Raw genomic sequence first — 20,795 nt, 5'->3', positions numbered from 1 at the left:
CATATCACCTCCACCCTACCTGACACCCTAGACCCACTCCAATTTGCTTACCGCTCAAATAGGTCCACAGACGATGCAATCTCAACCACACTGCACACTGCCCTAACCCATCTGGACAAGAGGAATACCTATGTGAGAATGCTGTTCATCGACTACAGCTCGGCATTCAACACCATAGTACCCTCCAAGCTCGTCATCAAGCTCGAGACCCTGGATCTCGACCCCGCCCTGTGCAACTGGGTACTGGACTTCCTGACGGGCCGCCCCCAGGTGGTGAGGGTAGGTAACAACATCTCCTCCCCGCTGATCCTCAACACTGGTGCCCCACAAGGGTGCGTTCTGAGCCCTCTCCTGTACTCCCTGTTCACCCACGACTGCGTGGCCACGCACGCCTCCAACTCAATCATCAAGTTTGCGGACGACACAGTGGTAGGCTTGATTACCAACAACGACGAGACGGCCTACTGGGAGGAGGTGAGGGCCCTCGGAGTGTGGTGTCAGGAAAATAACCTCACACTCAACGTCAACAAAACTGAGGAGATGATTGTGGACTTCAGGAAACAGCAGAGGGAACACCCCCCTATCCACATCGATGGAACAGTAGTGGAGAGAGTAGCAAGTTTTAAGTTCCTCGGCATACACATCACAGACAAACTGAATTGGTCCACTCACACAGACAGCATCGTGAAGAAGGCGCAGCAGCGCCTCTTCAACCTCAGGAGGCTGAAGAAATTTGGCTTGTCACCAAAAGCACTCACAAACTTCTACAGATGCACAATCGAGAGCATCCTGGCGGGCTGTATCACCGCCTGGTACGGCAACTGCTCCGCCCTCAACCGTAAGGCTCTCCAGAGGGTAGTGAGGTCTGCACAACGCATCACCGGGGGCAAACTACCTGCCCTCCAGGACACCTACACCACCAGATGTTACAGGAAGGCCATAAAGATCATCAAGGACATCAACCACCCGAGCCACTGCCTGTTCACCCCACTATCATCCAGAAGGCGAGGTTAGTACAGGTGCATCAAGCTGGGACCGAGAGACTGAAAAACAGCTTCTATCTCAAGGCCATCAGACTGTTAAACAGCCACCACTAACATTGAGTGGCTGCTGCCAACACACTGACACTGACTCAACTCCAGCCACTTTAATAATGTGAATTGATGGGAAATTATGTAAATATATCACTAGCCACTTTAAACAATGCTACCTTATATAATGTTACTTACCCTACATTATGAATCTCATATGCATACGTATATACTGTCCTCTATATCATCGACTGCATCCTTATGTAATACATGTATCACTAGCCACTTTAACTATGCCACTTTGTTTACATACTCATCTCATATGTATATACTGTACTCGATACCATCTACTGTATCTTGCCTATGCTGCTCTGTACCATCACTCATTCATATATCCTTATGTACATATTCTTTATCCCCTTACACTGTGTATAAGACAGTAGTTTAGGGATTGTTAGTTAGATCACTTGTTGGTTATTACTGCATTGTCGGAACTAGAAGCACAAGCATTTCGCTACACTCGCATTAACATCTGCTAACCATGTTTATGTGACAAATAAAATTTGATTTGATTTGGCCAAAAGCCAGAGAAAATGCAAAGCGCCAAATTCAAATAAATTCCTATAAAAATCAAACTTTCATGAAATCACACATGTAAGATACCAAATTAAAGCTACACATGTTGTGAATCCAGCCAACATGTCAGATTTCAAAAAGGCTTTTCGGGGAAGGCAAACAATGCTATCATCTGAAGATAGCACCATTGTAAACAAAATAAAACATTTCAACCCTACAGGCGCGAAACAAAACACAGAAATAAAAATATAAATCATGCCTTACCTTTGACGAGCTTCTTCTGTTGGCACTCCAATATGTTCCATAAACATCACAAATGGTCCCTTCGTTCGAATAATTCCATCCATATATATCAAAAAAGTCAATTTATTTGGCACGTTTGATCCAGTAAAAAAACGGTGTCAACTTGAGCAACGACAAAATAGCTCAAAGGTTACCTGTAAACCTTGCCAAAACATTTCAAACTACTTTTGTAATACAACTTTAGGTAAATAATCGATAACATTGAAGATGGGATGATCTGTGTTCAATACAGGAAGAAAACAAACTGACACTACCTTTCTGGTCACGCGCCTCTAACAGTACACTTGAAGTGACCCTCATTTTGAACAGGGTAACTTCTTGATTTACACAAAGGAAAAACCTCAACCAATTTCTAAAGACTGGTGACATCCAGTGGAAGCAGTAGGAACGGGGTTTCGCCTGCTACATAAGTTCTGTTATATTCACAGACATGATTCAAACAGTTTTAGTGTTTTTTTTATCCAAACTTATATAATATGCATATTTTATATTCTGGGGATGAGTAGCAGGCAGTTGAATTTGGGCATGCATTTCATCCGGACGTGAAAATACTGTCCCGTCACCAAGAAGTTAAACTGCTTGGAAAATTCCAGATAATGTGTCATGGCTTAAGAAGCTTCTGATAAGCTAATTCACATCATTTGAGTCAATTGGAGGTGTACCTGTGGATGTATTTTAAGGCGTACCTTCAAACTCAGTGCCTCTTGCTTGACATCATGGGGAAATCTAAAGAAATCAGCCAAGACCCCTCCAAAAATAATTGTGGACCTCCACAAGTTTGGTTCATCCTTGGGAGCAATTTCCAAATGCCTGAAGGTACCATGTTCATCTGTACAATCAATGGTACGTAAGTATAAACACCATGGGACCATGTAGCCATCATAACACTCAGGAAGGAGACGCGTTCTGTCTCCTAGAGATGAATGTACTTTGGTGCGAAAAGTACAAATAAATCCCAGAACAACGGCAAAGGACCTTGTGAAGATGCTGGAGGAAACGGATACAAAAGTAACTATATCCACAGGTAAAACGAGTCCTATATCGACATAACCTGAAAGGCTACTCAGCAAGGAAGAAGCCACTGCTCCAAAAACACCATAAAAAAGCCAGACTATGGTATGCAACTGCACATAGGGACAAAGATTGTACTTTTTGGAGAAATGTCCTCTGGTCTGATGAAACAAAATAGAACTGTTTGGCCATAATGACAATCGTTATGTTTGGAGGAAAAAAGCGGGCGGCTTGCAAGCTGAAGAACACCATCCCAACCGTGAAGCACGGGGGTGGCAGCATCATGTGGGGGTGTTTTGCTGCAGGAGGGACTGGTGCACTTCACAAAACAGATGGCATCATGGGGAGGGACAATTATGTGGATATATTGAAGCAACATCTCAAGACCTCAGTCAGGAAGTTAAAGCTTGGTCGCAAATGGGTCTTCCAAATGGACAATGACCCCAAACATACTTCCAAAGTTGTCACAAAATGTCTTAAGGACAACAAAGTCAAGGTATTGGAGTGGCCATCACAAAACCCTTATTGAGGGAAGCTGGTAGGAAGCTGGTGGAGGGCCACCTGAAACATTTGACCCAAGTTAAACAATTTACCTGTTTGGGATAGGGGGCAGCATTTTCACATTTGGATGAAAAGCATGCCCAGAGGAAACTGCCTGCTACTCTGTCCCAGATGCTAATATATGCATATTATTAGTAGTATTGGATAGAAAACACTGAAGTTTCTAAAACTGTTTGAATGATGTCTGAGTATAACAGAACTCATATGGCAGGTGAAAACCTGAGAAAAATCCAACCAGGAAGTGGGAAATCTGAGGTTTGTAGTTTTTCAACTCTTTACCTATCGAATATAGTGTCTATGGGGTCAAATTCCACTTCCTAAGGCTTCCACTAGGTGTCAAGTTTAGAGAACCTTTTTTGATGCTTCTACTGTGAAGGAGGGGGGAATGGGAGCTGAATAAGTCAGTGGTCTGTCAGAGTGGCATGAGCTGGTCACGCGCGTTCATGTGAGAGTTAGCTTGCGTTCCATTGCATTTCTGAAGACAAAGGAATTCTCCAGTTGGAACATTAATGATGAAAACATCCTAAAGATTGATTCTATACATCGTTTGACATGTTTCTACGAACTGTAATATGCCTTTTCACCTGGACCTGACCGCGCGTCGTGAGTTTGGATTTGTGACCTGAACGTGCTAACAAAAGGAGGTAGTTAGACATAAATGGACTTTATCGAACAAAACAAACATTTGTGGAACAGGGATTCCTGGGAGTGCATTCTGATGAAGATCAAAGGTAAGTGAATATTTAATGCTATTTCTGACTTCTGTTGACTCCAACATGGTGGATATCTGTATGGCTTGGTTTGTTGTCCGAGCACCGTAGTCAGATTATTGCATGGTTTGCTTTTTCAGAAAAAAAAAAGAAATTGAAATCTGACACAGGGGTTGCATTAAAAGAGAAGTATATCTCTAATTCTGTGCATTACACTTGTATCTTATGTTAAAGTTTATGATGACTATTTCTGTAAATTGATGTGGCTCTCTGCAAAATCACCAGATGTTTTGGAAGCAAAACATTACGGAACGTAACGCGCCAATGTAAATATATATAAATATGCACTTCATCGAACAAAACATACATGTATTGGGTAACAATAAGTCCTATGAGTGTCATCTGATGAAGATCAAAGGTTAGTGATTAATTTCCTATATTTCTGCTTTTTGTGACTCCTCTCTTTGGCTGGAAACTGGCTGTGTGTGTTTGTGACTAGGCTGACCTAACCATCATTTGTTGTACATTCGCTGTAAAGCCTTTTTGAAATCGGACATGGGTAGATTAACAGGTAGATTGATGGGTAGATTAACAAGAAGTTTCTTTAATTTGGTGTATTGCGCTGTTGAATGTATGAACGTTATATATTTCAAAAAAATATTTTTGAATTTCGCGTGCTGTCCTTTCAGCGGAATGTTCTCGAGGGGTTCCGCAAGTCATAAGAAGTTAAAGGCAATGCTACCAAATACTAATTGAGTGTACGTAAACTTCTGACCCACTGGGAATGTGATGAAAGAAAGATATCACTATTATTCTGACATTTCACATTCTTAAAATTAAGTGGTGACCCTAACTGACCTAAAATGGGGAATTTTTACTAGGATTAAATGTCATGAATTGTGAAAAACTGCCTTTAAATGCATTTGGCTAAGGTGTATGTAAACCTCCGACTTCAACTCTGTGCGCACACACACACACACACACACGACACTAATTAAGTCCTCCTGTGTGGAGGACATTCAAAGAATCTGGTCTAACAAAGAGGATTTTTGTCCCAATTTAGGAATTTTAATAGGCTCACAACACAGTCAGAATTTTCAGGTTTGGAAAAATGTCTGCTTAATGCTAACTCCCATTTGTATAAGTTGGTAGCATAGCTAGCCATATAAAATTGGTGGTGGTAGTTGAAGACGTTTTAATTGTGATGCATTTGATTGATGATGACATTAACATGTATTTGTGTTGACATCCACTCAAGCATTAAACTCCGATTTTTACCCCAACAGTGTAAAATACAAAAAAAAGCCTAAAAGTAGGCTAATTCTGAAGGGCAGCAATAAGGAGATTCTGAATCCTTCCCCCAGGGAATTTCCATGGTTTGGTCGAATTCCATAGATTCGTTACCGAATCTACGCTTTCCCAACGACATGGGCAAGGGCGAGGAGGGAGCGGAGAAACGTGCATTGTGCGATCTGGAGCGCAGGTAATTGTTTTAAAAGCATTGGGGAATAACGCATTTCACATCTGCACTGATGAGAACCTTATGATAATGCATTACAACACGATTTCACAGACTGATTTAACTTCTAACTTGACACGGTGAAAATAGTTATTTTACCCACTCATAGAACATAGACTATAGCCAAATTGACAGGTGTTTCATGTCTGGAGTGGATTTTCCCTTATAAACATGTTATGACTGACAACACACTTCTGTAATGCGCTGAAAGATTGACATCTCAGGGACAATTTCATTAGGTATTGCCAAGGAAGCCACCTACTTCCATAAAATATTGGATGTATTGTTAAATACTTTTTGTGAACATCGAAATACAACAGACTACAATTGACTTGGGTCTTTAGACTGGAGAAATTGAGAGATGACATTGAGAGCAGTGTGAGGCTGTAGTACCTGGTGCTGGCGCAGGAGCCCGTGGTCTTCTGACGTGTGCTCCGCCGAAAGCTGGGGAGCTCTGCTGGAGGAGACTCGCTACGCTTCTTAGTGGACTTCCTCAAACCTGACGAGAGAAACAAGGAGCCAAAGACTAAACAGCCAAGGCAAAAGAGGATAACTCACAGTGATAGTGGGGCACTAGAGGTGTTAGATTGCGCGATCAGGATAACCAGTTTATCCATCAGTTAAAATGAATTATTTGTTTGCAAATTATTAAGCTACGCAGATGCACCTTTCTATAATGTTGGCTTAGTCTACAACCATTACTAACCAGCTGGTGGCTTAGATATTCCAACCAACCTGAACGGTTTGGACAGTAATAACCCGTGTTTTCCCAGTAGATAAACTGGAATTTCAGTTTAATACCTACAGTTTTTTTAAATGTTTTTTTTATACCCCAAACCTGGTTAACTGAAGCCAGCCACCTTGGCTAAATACAGTAGTAGTTAGTGGTTGACACGTGACATAACGGTCAAAAACAAGGTCTGGTTCAGAGGGGGTCGGCACCAGTCACTAATAACAATAAGAGCCACCCAGGGAGCACAGTCATACACTGACAGCTCTGGTGTTTCTCAGTCGAGAGCCCAGTGCCACAGACGCTGGGAGAGTATAAATAGCCTCTCACTAGTACAGACCTAGAACAACCTTCATGCTAAACCTGAGGGTCCCAACACAGAGTGCAAAGATATGACTGACCTTTTCCCAACACACATACAATACAGGGGCTGTCAGCAGACAAGTAGTCACAAACGCAACCACACACACCCCTCACTAATTAATCCAAGTAACACCACCAGTTCCCCAACAGAAGAATCCAAATGGCACTATATTGTTGCTACAGCAGAAAGCTTGTTGCGCGCCATCACAGCTACACCGCGTACTCCACCATGCATTCTGGCTTACTCACCATCATAGCAGCAGACTCCACAGAGACTGAGAATAGATGTTGAGTGTGTGTGACAGCGTGCACTAGAAGTGACAATCTGTGCCCCTCCCTACTTAATAAAAGTGTGTGAATCACTCTCTGCTCCCCTCCCCAGTGAGAACCTGACGCTTGCTAGTCAACCGGCAGGCAGGCAGGGCAGTCTGGTCAGGGCCTCTCAGAGCAGGCACATGTTTGGAGCTGGGCCCTGTGGCAGCGTGCCTAGCCTCGGTTACCATCTTAGATCCCAACCCAGAACACATTGACCCACCGCTGAATCACTGATCATCTTCCACTCGCCCGCATGCACTACATTTGTGACACCTCCCCCCTAACCCACCTATGAGCTTTAAACTCAAACTGTATGAGACTTTGGACATTTGGAGCCATGCAGTCATTCACTTCAAAACACACCTCAGCAGTGGTCTGACCATCCTACACTACAACTCCCACAGCGCATCGCTGTGGTGTGACCTCCGTAACCTCAGGGCTGATTGTGTCTGATCTGAAAGCAAAAGTATTTTAAATGCTTCCGAGCACAATAGCTAGCCCTTACCACCTACCCAACACTTGAGGTGCTGTAGTTATTCAGTGTCTTTCCTTTACAGAATATCCATTTGTGCCACAGTCCAACAGGCTACAGTTGAGCCACCAGTTGAGTCACTACCCTGTGATGCTAATTCAGACACTAAACATTGAAGGGTTAGGGCCAAAAGGGAACAAAGACGACAATTGGGCCTGCCTATATCAGTTACACTTGTGTCTGTGAGAGTTTATCCGCAAGGTTATGTCCGTGCATGTTTATGAGCACTGACTGTCTGAGCAGGGTTAATCCCCGCTTGGAGTGTGTGTGGAGTGGATTGTGCCTGGCGTGAGAAGCAGTCACTCCGGCAGCAGCAGCAGGTCCCAGTGCAGAATGAGTTTCTGTAACTGACGCCGCAACAGGGGTCCTGTCCCTGTGACATTTAATCCCGAAAAGTAACCTCTACCAGAGCCCCTACAGAGCACCATGCCAAAACCTCCAACGGCAGCAATGCTTTGACCCTGGCTGGCTGACCATTACAAATATGAGCACCCCAAACCCAACTCCCCCTTGGTTGAAGGGAAACGGTGCAGAGGTATGAGGAGAGGGCGGGACAGACTCACTTGCTAGTTTGGCTTGTAGTCCTGAGGGCCCAGGTTTGGAGGAGGTCTCGGGCTTGGAGGAGCCAGGTAGGGACAATTTGGGCTTTGGCAGGTTGACTTTGGGACTGAAGCGGGAGGCCCACTCAAACTTGGACGAGACTGCAGCTTTGGCCTGCTCCCTGTCGCGGGTGCTTCGGCGTGGGGAAGGGCTGGAGGCGGAGCGGGAGCGACGTGCCTTGTTCTGGTCTTTGCCCTGCTTGAGCCTGGCGCCCTGCGTGGAGGTGGCACTGTTTGGGCCGGTGGAGGAGGAGGAAGAGGTGGAGGCAGAAGAGGAGGAGTCAGTCACGGTGCTACACCCAGCTTTGGCTGAGGCGGCCGATTTCGACGCCAGCTTGGTGGGTTTTGCAGATCTGCCGTCGGTACGGTTGGGGAGGGACCCAGCAGTGCTGCTCAGACCGGGGAGGGCGTCAGCCTTCTTCCGTTTCTGGGTTGGTGAGGCCCCAGAGGCCCCGCTCTTGCTGCTCTGGCCGCGGCCTGTGGGCGTGGGCAGCTCTGGAGCCAGGGGTCTCTTCTTGGAGGACTTGGCAGGGCCTTTCTTGGACTCAGTGGTATGGTCTCTGGGTGGAGGGTGGGATTTGGACTTCTTGGCTGGGATGGGAGTGTAGGTGTTGTTGAGATCAGGTGCAGAACTTCTCTTCAACCCTCGGGTGGTGCCTTCACTCTTGGATTGGTGGCCTGTTGGCTCTTGCTCGGATGTCCCTGCGGCGTCTGGGTCGTCTTGCAGCACAAATGAGGCCACAGACAGTGACAGACTGCTACTGCCAGGACGATGGAGGTGAGGAAAAAGAGAGAACCTTTTAGCACAGTTTCTAAACTGGAAAGACAAAGTGATCAAGTACAATGCTTCCATTCAATTAATTTAGGCCTAGAGTGAATAGCCAAGGGCGAAATAGATATAAAACAAACCATATTGAAAACACTTTTATTTAAGCGCAATAGTCTAATTGCCAAAAGCAAACCCCACAAACACACAGTGAGTGCTAAGGAGAGAGGAGGGGTACCTTCTTGAGCTGTGCCCCCTGGACTGGCCAGAGGCTGAGCTGGGTGAGGCTTTGGAAGCCTTAGATTTAGGTCTTCTACTTTCAGGAGGGGAATTTGTTTTATGTTTTACCTGCTCTGACTGCAACCTGTAAGGTTGGGAATTAAAGAGCAAGTGAGTGTGGGTTTTGCATGATCACTCCATACCATGAATAAGATACTTAGTTATTCCCCTATCATTGTTTACCCATCCTGTACTGCTCCAAGGAATGCCTCTGTACAACACTGTATACAAAACAACCTAAATGCAGGTGTACTGGTAGATTAATATAAAATACCCCACAATGCTTTTCCTTTCACGTAAACACATTGGAAAAGCTTAAGAAATATTTTGAAACAGAATGAACGTTATCAGCGCCAGCTCTGATAAGGTTTAGGCCCCGTATTAAAGTTCTAATATCAATGGTGAACAGGAATAATGGCAGCCATTTTGAGAAAAGTAGAGAAGACTATACAGTAGAGAACAGCTTCAAGCATGCCCTCACATGTACAAGCAGACTCCAATACTTAACACAAACGAGAAAGATATTAAAATGTGCTGGGTGGCTTACCTTCCTGTGACTGTATGGTCTTGTGGCTGGGCCGCAGCAGTGTTCCTCTGTGAACGGCGCAGTGACCCCCCTGGATTGGAATTAGGCCGGTTGGACATTGGCACCTCTCTCCTGAAGGGACATACCCTTTCTAGACACTACCATTCACTAGACCGAGGAGGAGAGAATAGACAAACACATCAGATCGTGGGTGAGACATCAGGATGTGAGTGACATGTTCCAAAACCAAGTAAAAAACAATTAACATGTGTTGGTGGTGGCTGTTGATGCAATCAATGCTGCAGTTTTGGAGAAAAAGAATTGCCCCTCAACCCGACATTATCACTCTCAAAACCACATTGGCTGCGTTTACAGGCAGCCCAACTTTTTTTCAATCAATCAGATCAGAAAAATATCTAATGTGGTTGGTCTAAAGACCAATTAGTGGAAAATCGTATTCCTCACGTGACACATGACCATTTGTTTGGAGGCAGCACAGGGCAGCCCGCAAGATCAATGAGCCTCAAGCCAAAACGCATCACATGGCTACATACAGCTCTGAAATCTAATCAGCCCAAATATAGAGGGCGGATTGATCCAAACAGAGACAATGACGACAGGCCCAAAATGACTGTCCACAACTAACTAAACTACGCAGATAGCGTTAAAAATCACAAGATCACATAAGCCAACACATCTAGGCTAAGTATTATCCTGGGAACATGAAGAGACCTACACTAAACAAAAAAAATAAAACACAACATGTAAAGTGCTGGTCTCAGGTTTCATGAGCTGAAATAATGCACAACAAGCTTGTGCATTTATATTTTTGTTCAGTATAGATTAGAACAGAGAGAACAGCCACTAATTGTCCTTAGTCTACATCGTCTCCAGGTCACCGGGGGTAACCCATTACTAAGAGTCTGCGTGTATGCTTGTCATAGCCAATCACTGAAGAAAGCATACAGAGTCTTCGGAGAACCAACTCAGAGGGTTGAGAGAACCAACTCCATGCACCTACTGCCACCATTGGCATTCTCAACTAAAGTGGGGTTGGTGTGTTGGGTCATGAAATACAGGGATAACAATACACAATGGAGTGGGTGCATATACCATTACACAAAATAAGCATACTTTCGCCCTCCCCCGCTGCAGTGGTGAATATGACCAGCTAGACCAGCTGAAGACTTGTTGCCTGACAGGGTCATGAATTGTGCATCTATGGGGCAAAGGCTGTGTTTTACAATTGTTTCTAGCTATCTGATCTTTCAATAGCAAGAATGTGCCATGTTGGGAAATGTAGGTGGTTTGTTTCAGCTAGTTGTGTCAGATAGTTGTGTCTTGATAGTAGAGGTCAACCAATTATGCTGATACCGAATATTGGAGGACAAAAAAAACACGATATTGATTTTTTAAAAAAGCCAATTTTTATTTATTTGTAATAATGACAATTACAATGGTGAATGAACAATGAACACTTATTTTAAAATATAATACATAAAATTAATTTAGTCTCAAATAAATAATGAAACATGTCCAATTTGGTTTAAATAATGCAACAAAAAAAGAAGTAAAAGTGCAATATGCGCCATGTAAAAAAAGCAAACGTTTAAGTTCCTTACTAAGAACATACGAAAGTGGGTGGTTCCTTTTAACATGAGCCTTCAACATTCCGGGTTAAGAAGTTTTAGGTTGTAGTTATTATAGGACTATTTCTCTCTATACCATTTGTATTTCATATGCCTTTGACTATTGGATGTTCTAATAGGTACTTTAGTATCGTCAGCCTAATCTCGGGAGTTGATAGGCTTGAAGTCCTAAACAGCGCTGTGCTTCAAGCATTGCGAAGAGCTGCTGGCAAATGCAGGAAAGTGCAGTTTGAATGAATGAATGATTACGAGCCTGGTGCTGCCTGCCACCGCTCAGTCAGACTACTCTATCAAATCATAGACTTAATTATAATATAATAAAACACACAGAAATACGAGCCTTGGGTCATTAATATGGTCAAATCCGGAAACAATAATTTCGAAAACAAAATGTTTATTCTGTGAAATATGGAACCATTCCATATTTTATCAAACAGGTGACAAATCTAAGTCTAAATGTTGCTGTTACATTGCAAACATCAATGTTATGTCAATTTTGTAAAATTCTGGCAATTTAATTACGATCTTTATAAGAAAGAAACAGTCTTCACACAGTTCGCAACGAGCCAGGCGGCCCGAACTGCTGCATATACCCTGACTCTGCTTACACTGAACGCAAGAGAAGTGACAATTTCCCTAGCTAATAATGCCTGCTAACATTAATTTATTTAAACTAAATATGCAGGTTTAAAAATATATACCTGTGTATTGATTTTAATAAAGGCATTGGTGTTTATGGTTAAGTACATTGGTGCTACGATTGTGCTTTTTTCGCGAATGTGCTTTTGTTAAAGCGTCACCCGTTTGGCGAAGTAGGCTGTGATTCGATGATAAATTAACAGACACCGCATTGATTATATGCAACGCAGGACAAGCTAGTTAAACTAGTAAATATCAACCATGTGTAGTTAAATCACTAGTTATGTGAAGATTGATTTTTTTAACAAGTTAAGTTTAATGCTAGCTAGCAACTTACCTTGGCTCCTTGCTTCACTCACGTAACAAGGTGGTCAGCTTGCCACAATGTCTCCTTGTGGATTGCAATGTAAATCGGCATCCAAAAATGCAGATTATCGATTGTTATGAAAACTTTAAAATCGGCCCTAATTAAATTGGTCAACCTCTACTTGATATCATGTCTTATTTGGACTTATTTGACCTCTATGATAATACGGCTAAAATTCACTAGATATATATATATTTTCAAATAAACATTGAGACTAGGCAGTCATTGTAAATAACAATATTCTTAGCTGGACTTGCCTAGTTAAATAAAAAATATATAAATGTACATTTCACATCAATAATCCTTTGGAGTTGACTTTTGTTTGCCCCGAAGATGCGCATGCATCGATTTTGTTACTGAACAACCCTCGCATCTACAGCCAAGTTATATTGGAGAATGATTGTGATATCGTACAGGCCACAAATTCAAATCATGGGTAGGATAACTGACAGTTCTCTACAACCTTGATATTATCGAGATACCAATGGAGTGTTCTTCGTTGCGCAAGACTCAATTCCGGAATAGTATTTTTTTTAAACGCTAGATTTCATAAGATAAATGCTGCAGTTTGAAATTAATAAATTCACCAAATGATATATTTGGATAACTAGATATTCCCATTTGTCTTCTGACAGACATAATTGAAGTGAGAGGCTGAAAGTAACAGGTTAGCAGAATTCCCAATTTAATTTATTTAACCTTTATTTTGACAATGCAATGTAGGCCTACTGCTAACAAAACATATTACAGAGGAACTTAACAGCCTTGAGTAAAAGTCTTAATTGGAAGGAAAGGGAGACAATCACATTGGAAATAGGATCTATGTCAAGTAAAAATCAGGATACAAGACAATGTCTTATATTATGGCTGACATTCAATAATGCACTTCCAAATGAAGATGATATGGTGTATGATGATTATGTGCACACACACAAAATAAAATACCCTTTGTTTCTGCAACTGGCAACTTCGAGATTCCATATTCTATAGTGAACAGAAATATAAAGGCAACATCTAAGTGTTAATCCCATGTTTCATGAGCTGAAATCAAAATATCCCAGAAATGTTCCATATGCACAAAAAGTGTCTCAGGTGCACAAATTTGTTTACATCCCTGTTAGTGAGCATTTCTCCTTTGCCAATATAATCCACCTGACAGGTGTGGCATATCAAGAAGCTGATTAAACAGCATCATTATTATTATAGTTGCACCTTGTGCTGTGGACGATAAAAAGTCACAAAAATATTCAGTTGACAGACAACACAATGCCACAGATGTCTCAAGTTGAGGGAGAGCACAATTGGCCACCAATAAACCACCTCCAATGCAGTTTCAGAGAATTTGGCACTAAGTCCAATTGGCCTCACAACTGCAGACGACATGTAACCACGCCAGCCCAGGACCTCCACATCCGACTTCTTCACCTGTGGGTACGTCTGAATCCAGCGGACAGCTGATGAAACTGTGGGTTTGCACAACAGAAGTTGTTCTGCACAAACTGTCTCAGGGAAGATCGGTGTGCTCGTCATCCTCACCGGGGTATTGACATGACAGCGGTTCGGCATTGTAACTGACTTCAGTGGTCAAATGCTCACCTTTGATGGCCCCTGGCATGCTGGAGATGGGTACTCTTCATGGATTAATCCCGGTTTCAACTGTACAAGGCAGATGGCAGACGTGTCATCGTGTGGGAGAGCGGTTTGCTGATGTCAACATTGTGAACAGATTGCCCCATTGTAGTGGTGGGATTATGGTATGGGCAGGCATAAGATAAGGACAACAAACTGCATTTTATCAATGGCAATTTCAATGCACAGAGATACCGCGACGAGATCCCGAGGCCCATTGTCGTGCCATTCATGTCGCAAGGATCTGTACACAATTCCTGTATACTGAACATATCCCCGTTCTTCCATGGCCTGCATACTCAAGACATTTCACCCGAGACATTTCACCCACTGAGCATGTTTGGGATGCTCTGGATCAACATATACCACACCATGTTCGAGTTCCTGCCAATATCCAGCAACTTTGCACAGCCATTGAAGAGGAGTGGGACAACATTCCACAATCAACAGTCTGATCAATTATATACGAAGGAGATGTGTCGCGCTGCATGAGGCAAGTGGTGGCCACACCACATTCTGACTGGTTCTGATCCACACCTGTACATTTTTCTAAAAGGGAAAGACCCTTCATGTGAAATCCATAGATTAGGGCCTGATGAATTTATTTCTATTGACAGATTTCCTTAAATGAACTGTAACTCAGTAGAATATTTTAAATTGTTGGATGTTGCATCATTATTTTATCAAACAAATAGGCTTTGTAGTGAAATCAATTAAACAAGTCAGCTTTTAAGTTATGTACAAAAAAAATATGCAGGACAAATTATATACTGCAATATTTTAGTGCTTGTTTGCTGTACCCACACCAAAACTCCAGTATTTTTCCATCACAGCTTGTTCGCCATCTTTTTAAATAGGGAGCCAATTCGTTTTCCACACTTATTTCCATGAGTGACCAAAACCCGTTCTCGTGCATCTCTTGTCACTCTGCAGAAGACATAGTGACCAATTTTTTGGGAAGATGAAATCGCAATAAAATCTCAGTATCGAATCACAACACAGAATTGTTAGTCAAAATACATATCATATAAGCGCCTAAGTATTGTGATAATATCATATCGTGAGGTGCGTGGCAATTCCCAGCCCTAGAGTCAACACAGTAAATTGGTAGGTAAACAAACAAGCTGATTTGTAAAGAAATCTAAATTTCTGCCATTAATTAGCTATGCATTTCTTTGAGCAATATATCACCATCAATGAATCACTCAAGTCCCTGTGCAAATCCACTTCAGTAATATCCAGTGAAATATGGCACAAAGACAAATGAATATTTCAGGCCTAGCACTCAAAATACAGCAAGTCAAAAATCCAATGCTACATAACAGTAAAGGGCCTTCACCATGTAACGTTACAGTAGCTAACCTATAATAAACACGCGAGTTTAAGTCAATATTAGTCCGATATGTATGATCAGATTACCATGATGAAAATGTATGATCTTTAATTACCCATTGCAAAAACGCTCATGTTATTAAGAGTCGAAGGGACTCAAAGGTGGAATTTGAACATTTATTTAGGGAGTTCATTATGATGCACGTGTTAAAACATTTAAAATCTGATAAACTAGCTACATTTTCTTCATGCCATCACTCATGTTAAGACCCAATGAACTGCGATATTGATCACAAAATAAGAACAATTGGCAAGCTTGCAAGGCCATTTTAGCCAGGCCTCCTCTGACTGTACATCCTAGTCTTTGTTTATTTATTCGTCCCGACTCTGACAATTGATGTTTTACCATGTTCCACTGTAGTCCTGTACAATCTACAGTTCACTACTTGGGTTACTATAATAGCTTTCATTATAAACAGCTTTTATTAGCCTACAATAATTTATTTCTATCTCGTTTTACAAAAAGGCCTTCATCTGACGTAGTTAGCACCAGCTAGGTGGTTAGCAAACCAGGTCCTGGAATTTCAATTTGACAGTAACGTTAGCTAGCTAGCAATAGACAAAGAGCCTAGTATGGTACCTTTCAGATTCAAACGTTATCGTGTTACACTTAGCTAAGATGTCTGGTTGTTCATATAAAAATGCCGACTAGTCCGCAAATAACATATTAGCTAGCTATGTATTAATGTAACGTTAGCTATGTGGCATGAAAATGCGTAGTTGGTGGTCTGTTGTGGTAAAAACGTTCAACGAACGTTATCAAGACAACAGCACAACAATGTGTAGCTAAATAAAACATTTTTCATGGAACCCACCTCAAATGGAATGGCTGGCAAATGTCCTCTAAATAACAATTACCTGAGCTTTCCATCGAAAATGACAGCATCGGTTGGACTATTATTAACTTCGCACCAGAGGATTCAGCTGTACGAGCTAACAAGCTTGCTAACCTTTAGCTAGCTAGCTTTCTTGTTAGGACAGGATAGCTACGCTAATGCAAGTGTATTCAAAGGGAATGTCGGAACTTCATCCAACGACATTCACACGACATTATCCAATATGTTATCGTTAACTAGCGAACAGTAACTAAATACAAAACTAACGTTTCCATAATCTAGCTAAATAGTTAGCGATAGTTCGCTGGCTAGTTGATAATTATTGTATAGCCTCAGTAATATAACAGCTGTCGACGTGTAATAAACGCAAGATTTAACAAAGTAACGTTAGCTACCTGAGGTAGCTAGCTAAACAAACGTTCACTTAATTAGCGATCCTCACCAAATAGGAAGCTAACGTTTCTTACTGCCACTTAGCATTGTTAAGTTAGTTCTCTTTAGCCAGACGTGATGTTACCTAGCTATATAACGTTAGCTGGCTGGCTAACAGTGTTGGCAAACAAACATTGTTACCGTTATATTTATTAATGGGGAACGCAATATTAAATTACACGTTAACTTTAAGAGGTGGTCGGCAGCTAACATTAATTAGACGCTTTCTAATATTAGCTAGGTAGCTAACGTTACATGTTGACCTTACCCCGATATGATTCGGGTTATGTAGCTAAAGTGAGTGTTAACCGGCTAACAAATGTCGCTAACTGAAAGCATTCCGCTAAGATAATTGCTAACGTTAGCTAGATAGCGAGCTAGCTAACGCTAGCTAGCTGGTAGTCAACTAACTAGCTAAAATGTTTGTTTCGCCGACAGGCTAACCTTATGCTATTTCCAATTCAAGAGTTGTTGTTTGGTTAGCGAGCTTATTTTGTATCGCTAGCTACCTAATGTATGTTTATGGCAAAACAAGTTGCAAAACGAAATGGCCTCTGAACCTTCTTTGCTGCTTGCATCACACACAGACACAAAAAAACAGGAAAGCAGGAACAGGATTCGAGATGACAATTGGAAACCATATTTTTTTTCGCGAGACGGATTCCCCATTCCTCACAAGTATTTCAGTCTTAAACGCTCAATGAGCCCCTCAAACTATTGAATAAGATGCCACTGAACGTTATATATATTATGTTATTACCTATTTGTTCCAGTGTTGTAGTTGTAACAGACAGTGCACCAGCTTCACTCTCTCAGCCTTCACATCAGCTGAGGGACCTGCAACTGCAATATACCTCCGCTCTAAAGTGCCCCATTCTTCCGCTAGGAACTACTTTCGAGTTGTTAAAGTCGACACTGAACAGAACCTGATCCAAACAAATGCATGTATTCAATAACAATTTAGCGCATGTATGTAATATTGTCTACAGTTGTGTTTAGAGAATTTAAAATTATATATCTCACAGTAGGATAGCTGCGAAATATTAATCCGCTGGGTCGTGACCCCCTAATCCAACAACTGTTTCCCGAAAATATACATGACATTGTGGGTTGATCATTATTTTATTTATATACTTCAATTATTAGCAATCCCTCAATGTATACAATTGCGAACATAATCGCTCTCATTATCACTCAATATTTTGCAGTTCTCTCCGTTGTCATGGTAACTGTTTGGCGTCTAAAATGGCGTCTCTACTTGGGAAGAAAGTGTTTGAAATAAATGGCCAGGGTCCCCCTCCGACAAAAGATTTTTTTCAGCTCACTGTCACTAAAACTGAGGTAAATTCTTATATTTGATCATCCATCTGATATGTATCTTCGGATTGCAGGGAGTTAAAAACAGTTAAAGTGCACAATGCTGGACTGTGGCTGTGGATAAAGGCTACACATTAGCACAGCAGGCATGGTAGACAGCACTGGATTTGGTAGTGTTGCTCTATGTTGACATGATTGTACTTTAAAGTGCTACATATCAATCTCAAGTATCAGACATTTGTCTCTGCAAGTAACTTTTCTGTTTCAACATGCTTTGAATATAGCTTAATTACAAGGCTCTGATGATTTGAGAGAACTGAGTTGTATAACAGGCCTATGCATTTTTTAAATTTCTCTTCAGGTGATATGGAGATCGTGGAAGATTTCTTTGCGGATTGAATTCAAGGGTGCTGCACCTGGAGAAAATAAGATGACCCACGATGACTTTTTGCATGATGCCCGCATGCAGCGTAAGGTTTCCATTACAAGTCTCTGCCATAAAATATTAAGCCTACATCACCTACTCTATTTGTTTTGGTGTAGATGCACATGGTTCTGTTGGGGGTCTTGAAAAGTGCACTGCCCTGAGTAGGTGTGTACTACCCATCTCTAGAACAGGTAGGTGTGGTGTTTGGCCAGCAGATCCTACAGTACACCCAAGCACTGTGCCAAGGGAACTTTGACTACCTGGAGCGCCTGCCCAATGACCTACTGCTCCAAATCCTGGCCTTCCTGGAACTGAAAGACGTAGCACAGCTGGCACAGACCACAAAGAGGTTCCACAAGGTGAGCCTGGGCTTTACAAACCCAAAGGGCCAGTTTCCCAGATACAAATGTAATCTACTCCTGGACTAAAAAGTGGAATCTAAGGAGAATTGCCATTGTAATTGCTTTTAAATCCAGGACTAGGTGTAATATGTGTCCGGGAAACCAGTGCATAGTGTGTAGCCAAATAATTTGCAAAAGCACATGTCTTTCATATGCACATTATTTCATTATGGGCCCTGAGTTTTTTGAACGGACAAGGAAAACCTCAGGGCCCTAGTTAGGCTACAACACGGTCAGGAAAATATAATCTGGGCTTAGTTAGTGAGCTAGTGTTTCTCTGTCTGTCTGTGTGTGTGTTGTATTTCAATACGGAATGGGTTATCCCAGCTCTGCAACTCGCCAGAGTTCTGGGAACAGACTGTGAGGGGTCGCTGTGATGATCTCACACCTGACATGGAGGCCTTAGCCAACGCCATGGGCTGGAGGAAGATATTCTTTGCCTTCTTCAACACCAAAGAGCACCAGCAGTATGCACAGGGAGGTAGCTAGACACTTAAGACAGTGTTACTCCTCTCATAATAAAGATTTGAGGAAATGTTACTTTCTCTGCCAGTAGCACAAGAGTTATTTATTTGAATAGTGTGTTGTCTCTGTGTTTAAAATGCACTAATCGATTGATCTATGTTATGTGAATGTGTATTTCAGGACTTTTTTAAATTCTCTCTGCAAAAACAATAAGTGCCAAAAGTTGGTTTCTGTCATTGCATTTGTTTTATAATCCAGTATGTTGTATGCACTATTTACAAGTAAAGCCATAATATTACTGAATTAATGCATGTTGCAAAGGAATTGTTAATGTGTTTATTAAATGAGAGTTTATTTGCCAAACAAGTTATATCAGTATGCTACTCTCTGGGTGTGACTGGATGATGTTCTTCAGTTGAAATTATACTTGGTAGTGTCCAATCATGATCACGCTCAATAACAGTAAGAACACAAATTGGTATGGTGTTTTCAATTGTATTAAACATATTGTTACATGCATGCCTGTTATAATAAAGAGTAGGCCTAAAACAGATTCAGCTACTTATGAGATCATGGGTCAGAGATAATGCTGAAGATGCATTTCCTGTTTGAGAGAAACAATTTGGCATTCTTACCACCCTCTGCTGAAAACCAGCTGTACTGAAGGAGCTGTGTGAGGAGGGGAGTCTGATAAAAACCCTATAGCCAGCAGAGGGAGCAAAGTGGCAGAGATGTGCAGATCCTTACGTCAGGAGGTGGATTTAATAAAACAAAGGTCACGTGTGCAAAACAACTGCTACCAGTCAGACAAACGTAATCGTTACCGTTGTACTGTAACCACACTGGCATGAGTTTGAATGTCATCGAAGGTAGGCCTACTTAGCATGTGTCACAGAAAAAGGTGTGAACCCTCTGACTGCAAGGTAAGATTGTCTGGGGATTTGTAATTTTTTTTAATAGTATAAGTCAGTAAGATGTGCCATTAACCCCACTTAATTTATTTAAATAAAATAACTAATTCTCACCCTTCACATTAATAAGGGGAGAGTAATGTAAAACAGAGAACATTTTTATTGATAAAAATAAATCTCTACATTGCAACATCACAAAGGAGACAACGGAGATAAGTTTTGAAACAATACATGCATTAAAAAACTGTGTCTTTAAGTTGTAAAAATTGACCAATCAATCAACCAACAGTGTCCAAATACCTCACCTCAGGGAGTGAAATGGATCAGTCTCCCTCACACACACACACACACACAGCCCTGAATGGTACTGAGCTCTATTATTAGCCTGAGTCAGTCGCTAAACACCGCCTCCTCAGCTGGGTCTGGGAGGAAAAATATTCATTACGTAACAATAAGAGATCGGTCTCTGGCTCTACTTCCTGAATACCAGTGGCTAGGCCTGCGACAGC

At 41.8% G+C, this 20,795-nt stretch overlaps 2 protein-coding genes across 14 annotated transcripts in view; one reads left to right on the top strand and one right to left on the bottom strand.

The window, feature by feature from the left end:
- The window catches only part of LOC135546281 (E3 ubiquitin-protein ligase TRIP12), a 60,485-nt gene extending 42,866 nt beyond the window's left edge, over positions 1–17,619 (bottom strand). For 3 of the 13 annotated variants that reach the window (XM_064974574.1, XM_064974579.1, XM_064974576.1), the window contains exons 1-5: positions 17,526–17,619; positions 9,843–9,989; positions 9,255–9,380; positions 8,215–9,011; positions 6,106–6,210 (exon numbers count right to left, since the gene is read on the bottom strand). In XM_064974574.1, coding sequence (XP_064830646.1) covers positions 6,106–6,210; positions 8,215–9,011; positions 9,255–9,380; positions 9,843–9,940 — 1,126 coding nt within the window. In that variant the 5' untranslated portion in view covers positions 9,941–9,989; positions 17,526–17,619. Of the gene's footprint in view, positions 1–6,104; positions 6,211–8,214; positions 9,012–9,254; positions 9,381–9,842; positions 9,990–17,525 lie in introns of all 13 variants that reach the window. The other 10 variants (XM_064974577.1, XM_064974580.1, XM_064974578.1 and 7 more) reach the window with 7 other exon arrangements.
- A 387-nt stretch (positions 17,620–18,006) lies between these two features.
- On the top strand, positions 18,007–19,717 carry fbxo36a (F-box protein 36a). The gene is made up of 4 exons (XM_064972887.1): positions 18,007–18,106; positions 18,444–18,552; positions 18,696–18,868; positions 19,238–19,717. Exons 1-4 carry the CDS (start codon positions 18,011–18,013, stop codon positions 19,397–19,399), a joined length of 540 nt encoding a protein of 179 aa, XP_064828959.1. The 5' UTR covers positions 18,007–18,010; the 3' UTR covers positions 19,400–19,717.
- The last annotated feature ends 1,078 nt before the right edge of the window (positions 19,718–20,795 follow it).

The sequence above is a fragment of the Oncorhynchus masou genome, chromosome 9 (assembly GCF_036934945.1).
Source record: "Oncorhynchus masou masou isolate Uvic2021 chromosome 9, UVic_Omas_1.1, whole genome shotgun sequence".
In the NCBI taxonomy this organism is placed as follows: Eukaryota; Metazoa; Chordata; class Actinopteri; order Salmoniformes; family Salmonidae; genus Oncorhynchus; species Oncorhynchus masou.
This window is presented reverse-complemented; position numbering and strand designations above follow the sequence as displayed.

What these genes read in the sequence shown, in the direction of transcription:
- fbxo36a (XM_064972887.1), top strand. Translation starts at nt 18,011, where the DNA reads ATGGCGTCTCTACTTGGGAAGAAAGTGTTTGAAATAAATGGCCAGGGT. An exon ending in GCATGATGCCCGCATGCAGC is followed by an intron (nt 18,553 to 18,695) that starts GTAAGGTTTCCA and finishes ACCCATCTCTAG; the next exon opens with AACAGGTAGGTGTGGTGTTT. An exon ending in CCACAAAGAGGTTCCACAAG is followed by an intron (nt 18,869 to 19,237) that starts GTGAGCCTGGGC and finishes GGGTTATCCCAG; the next exon opens with CTCTGCAACTCGCCAGAGTT.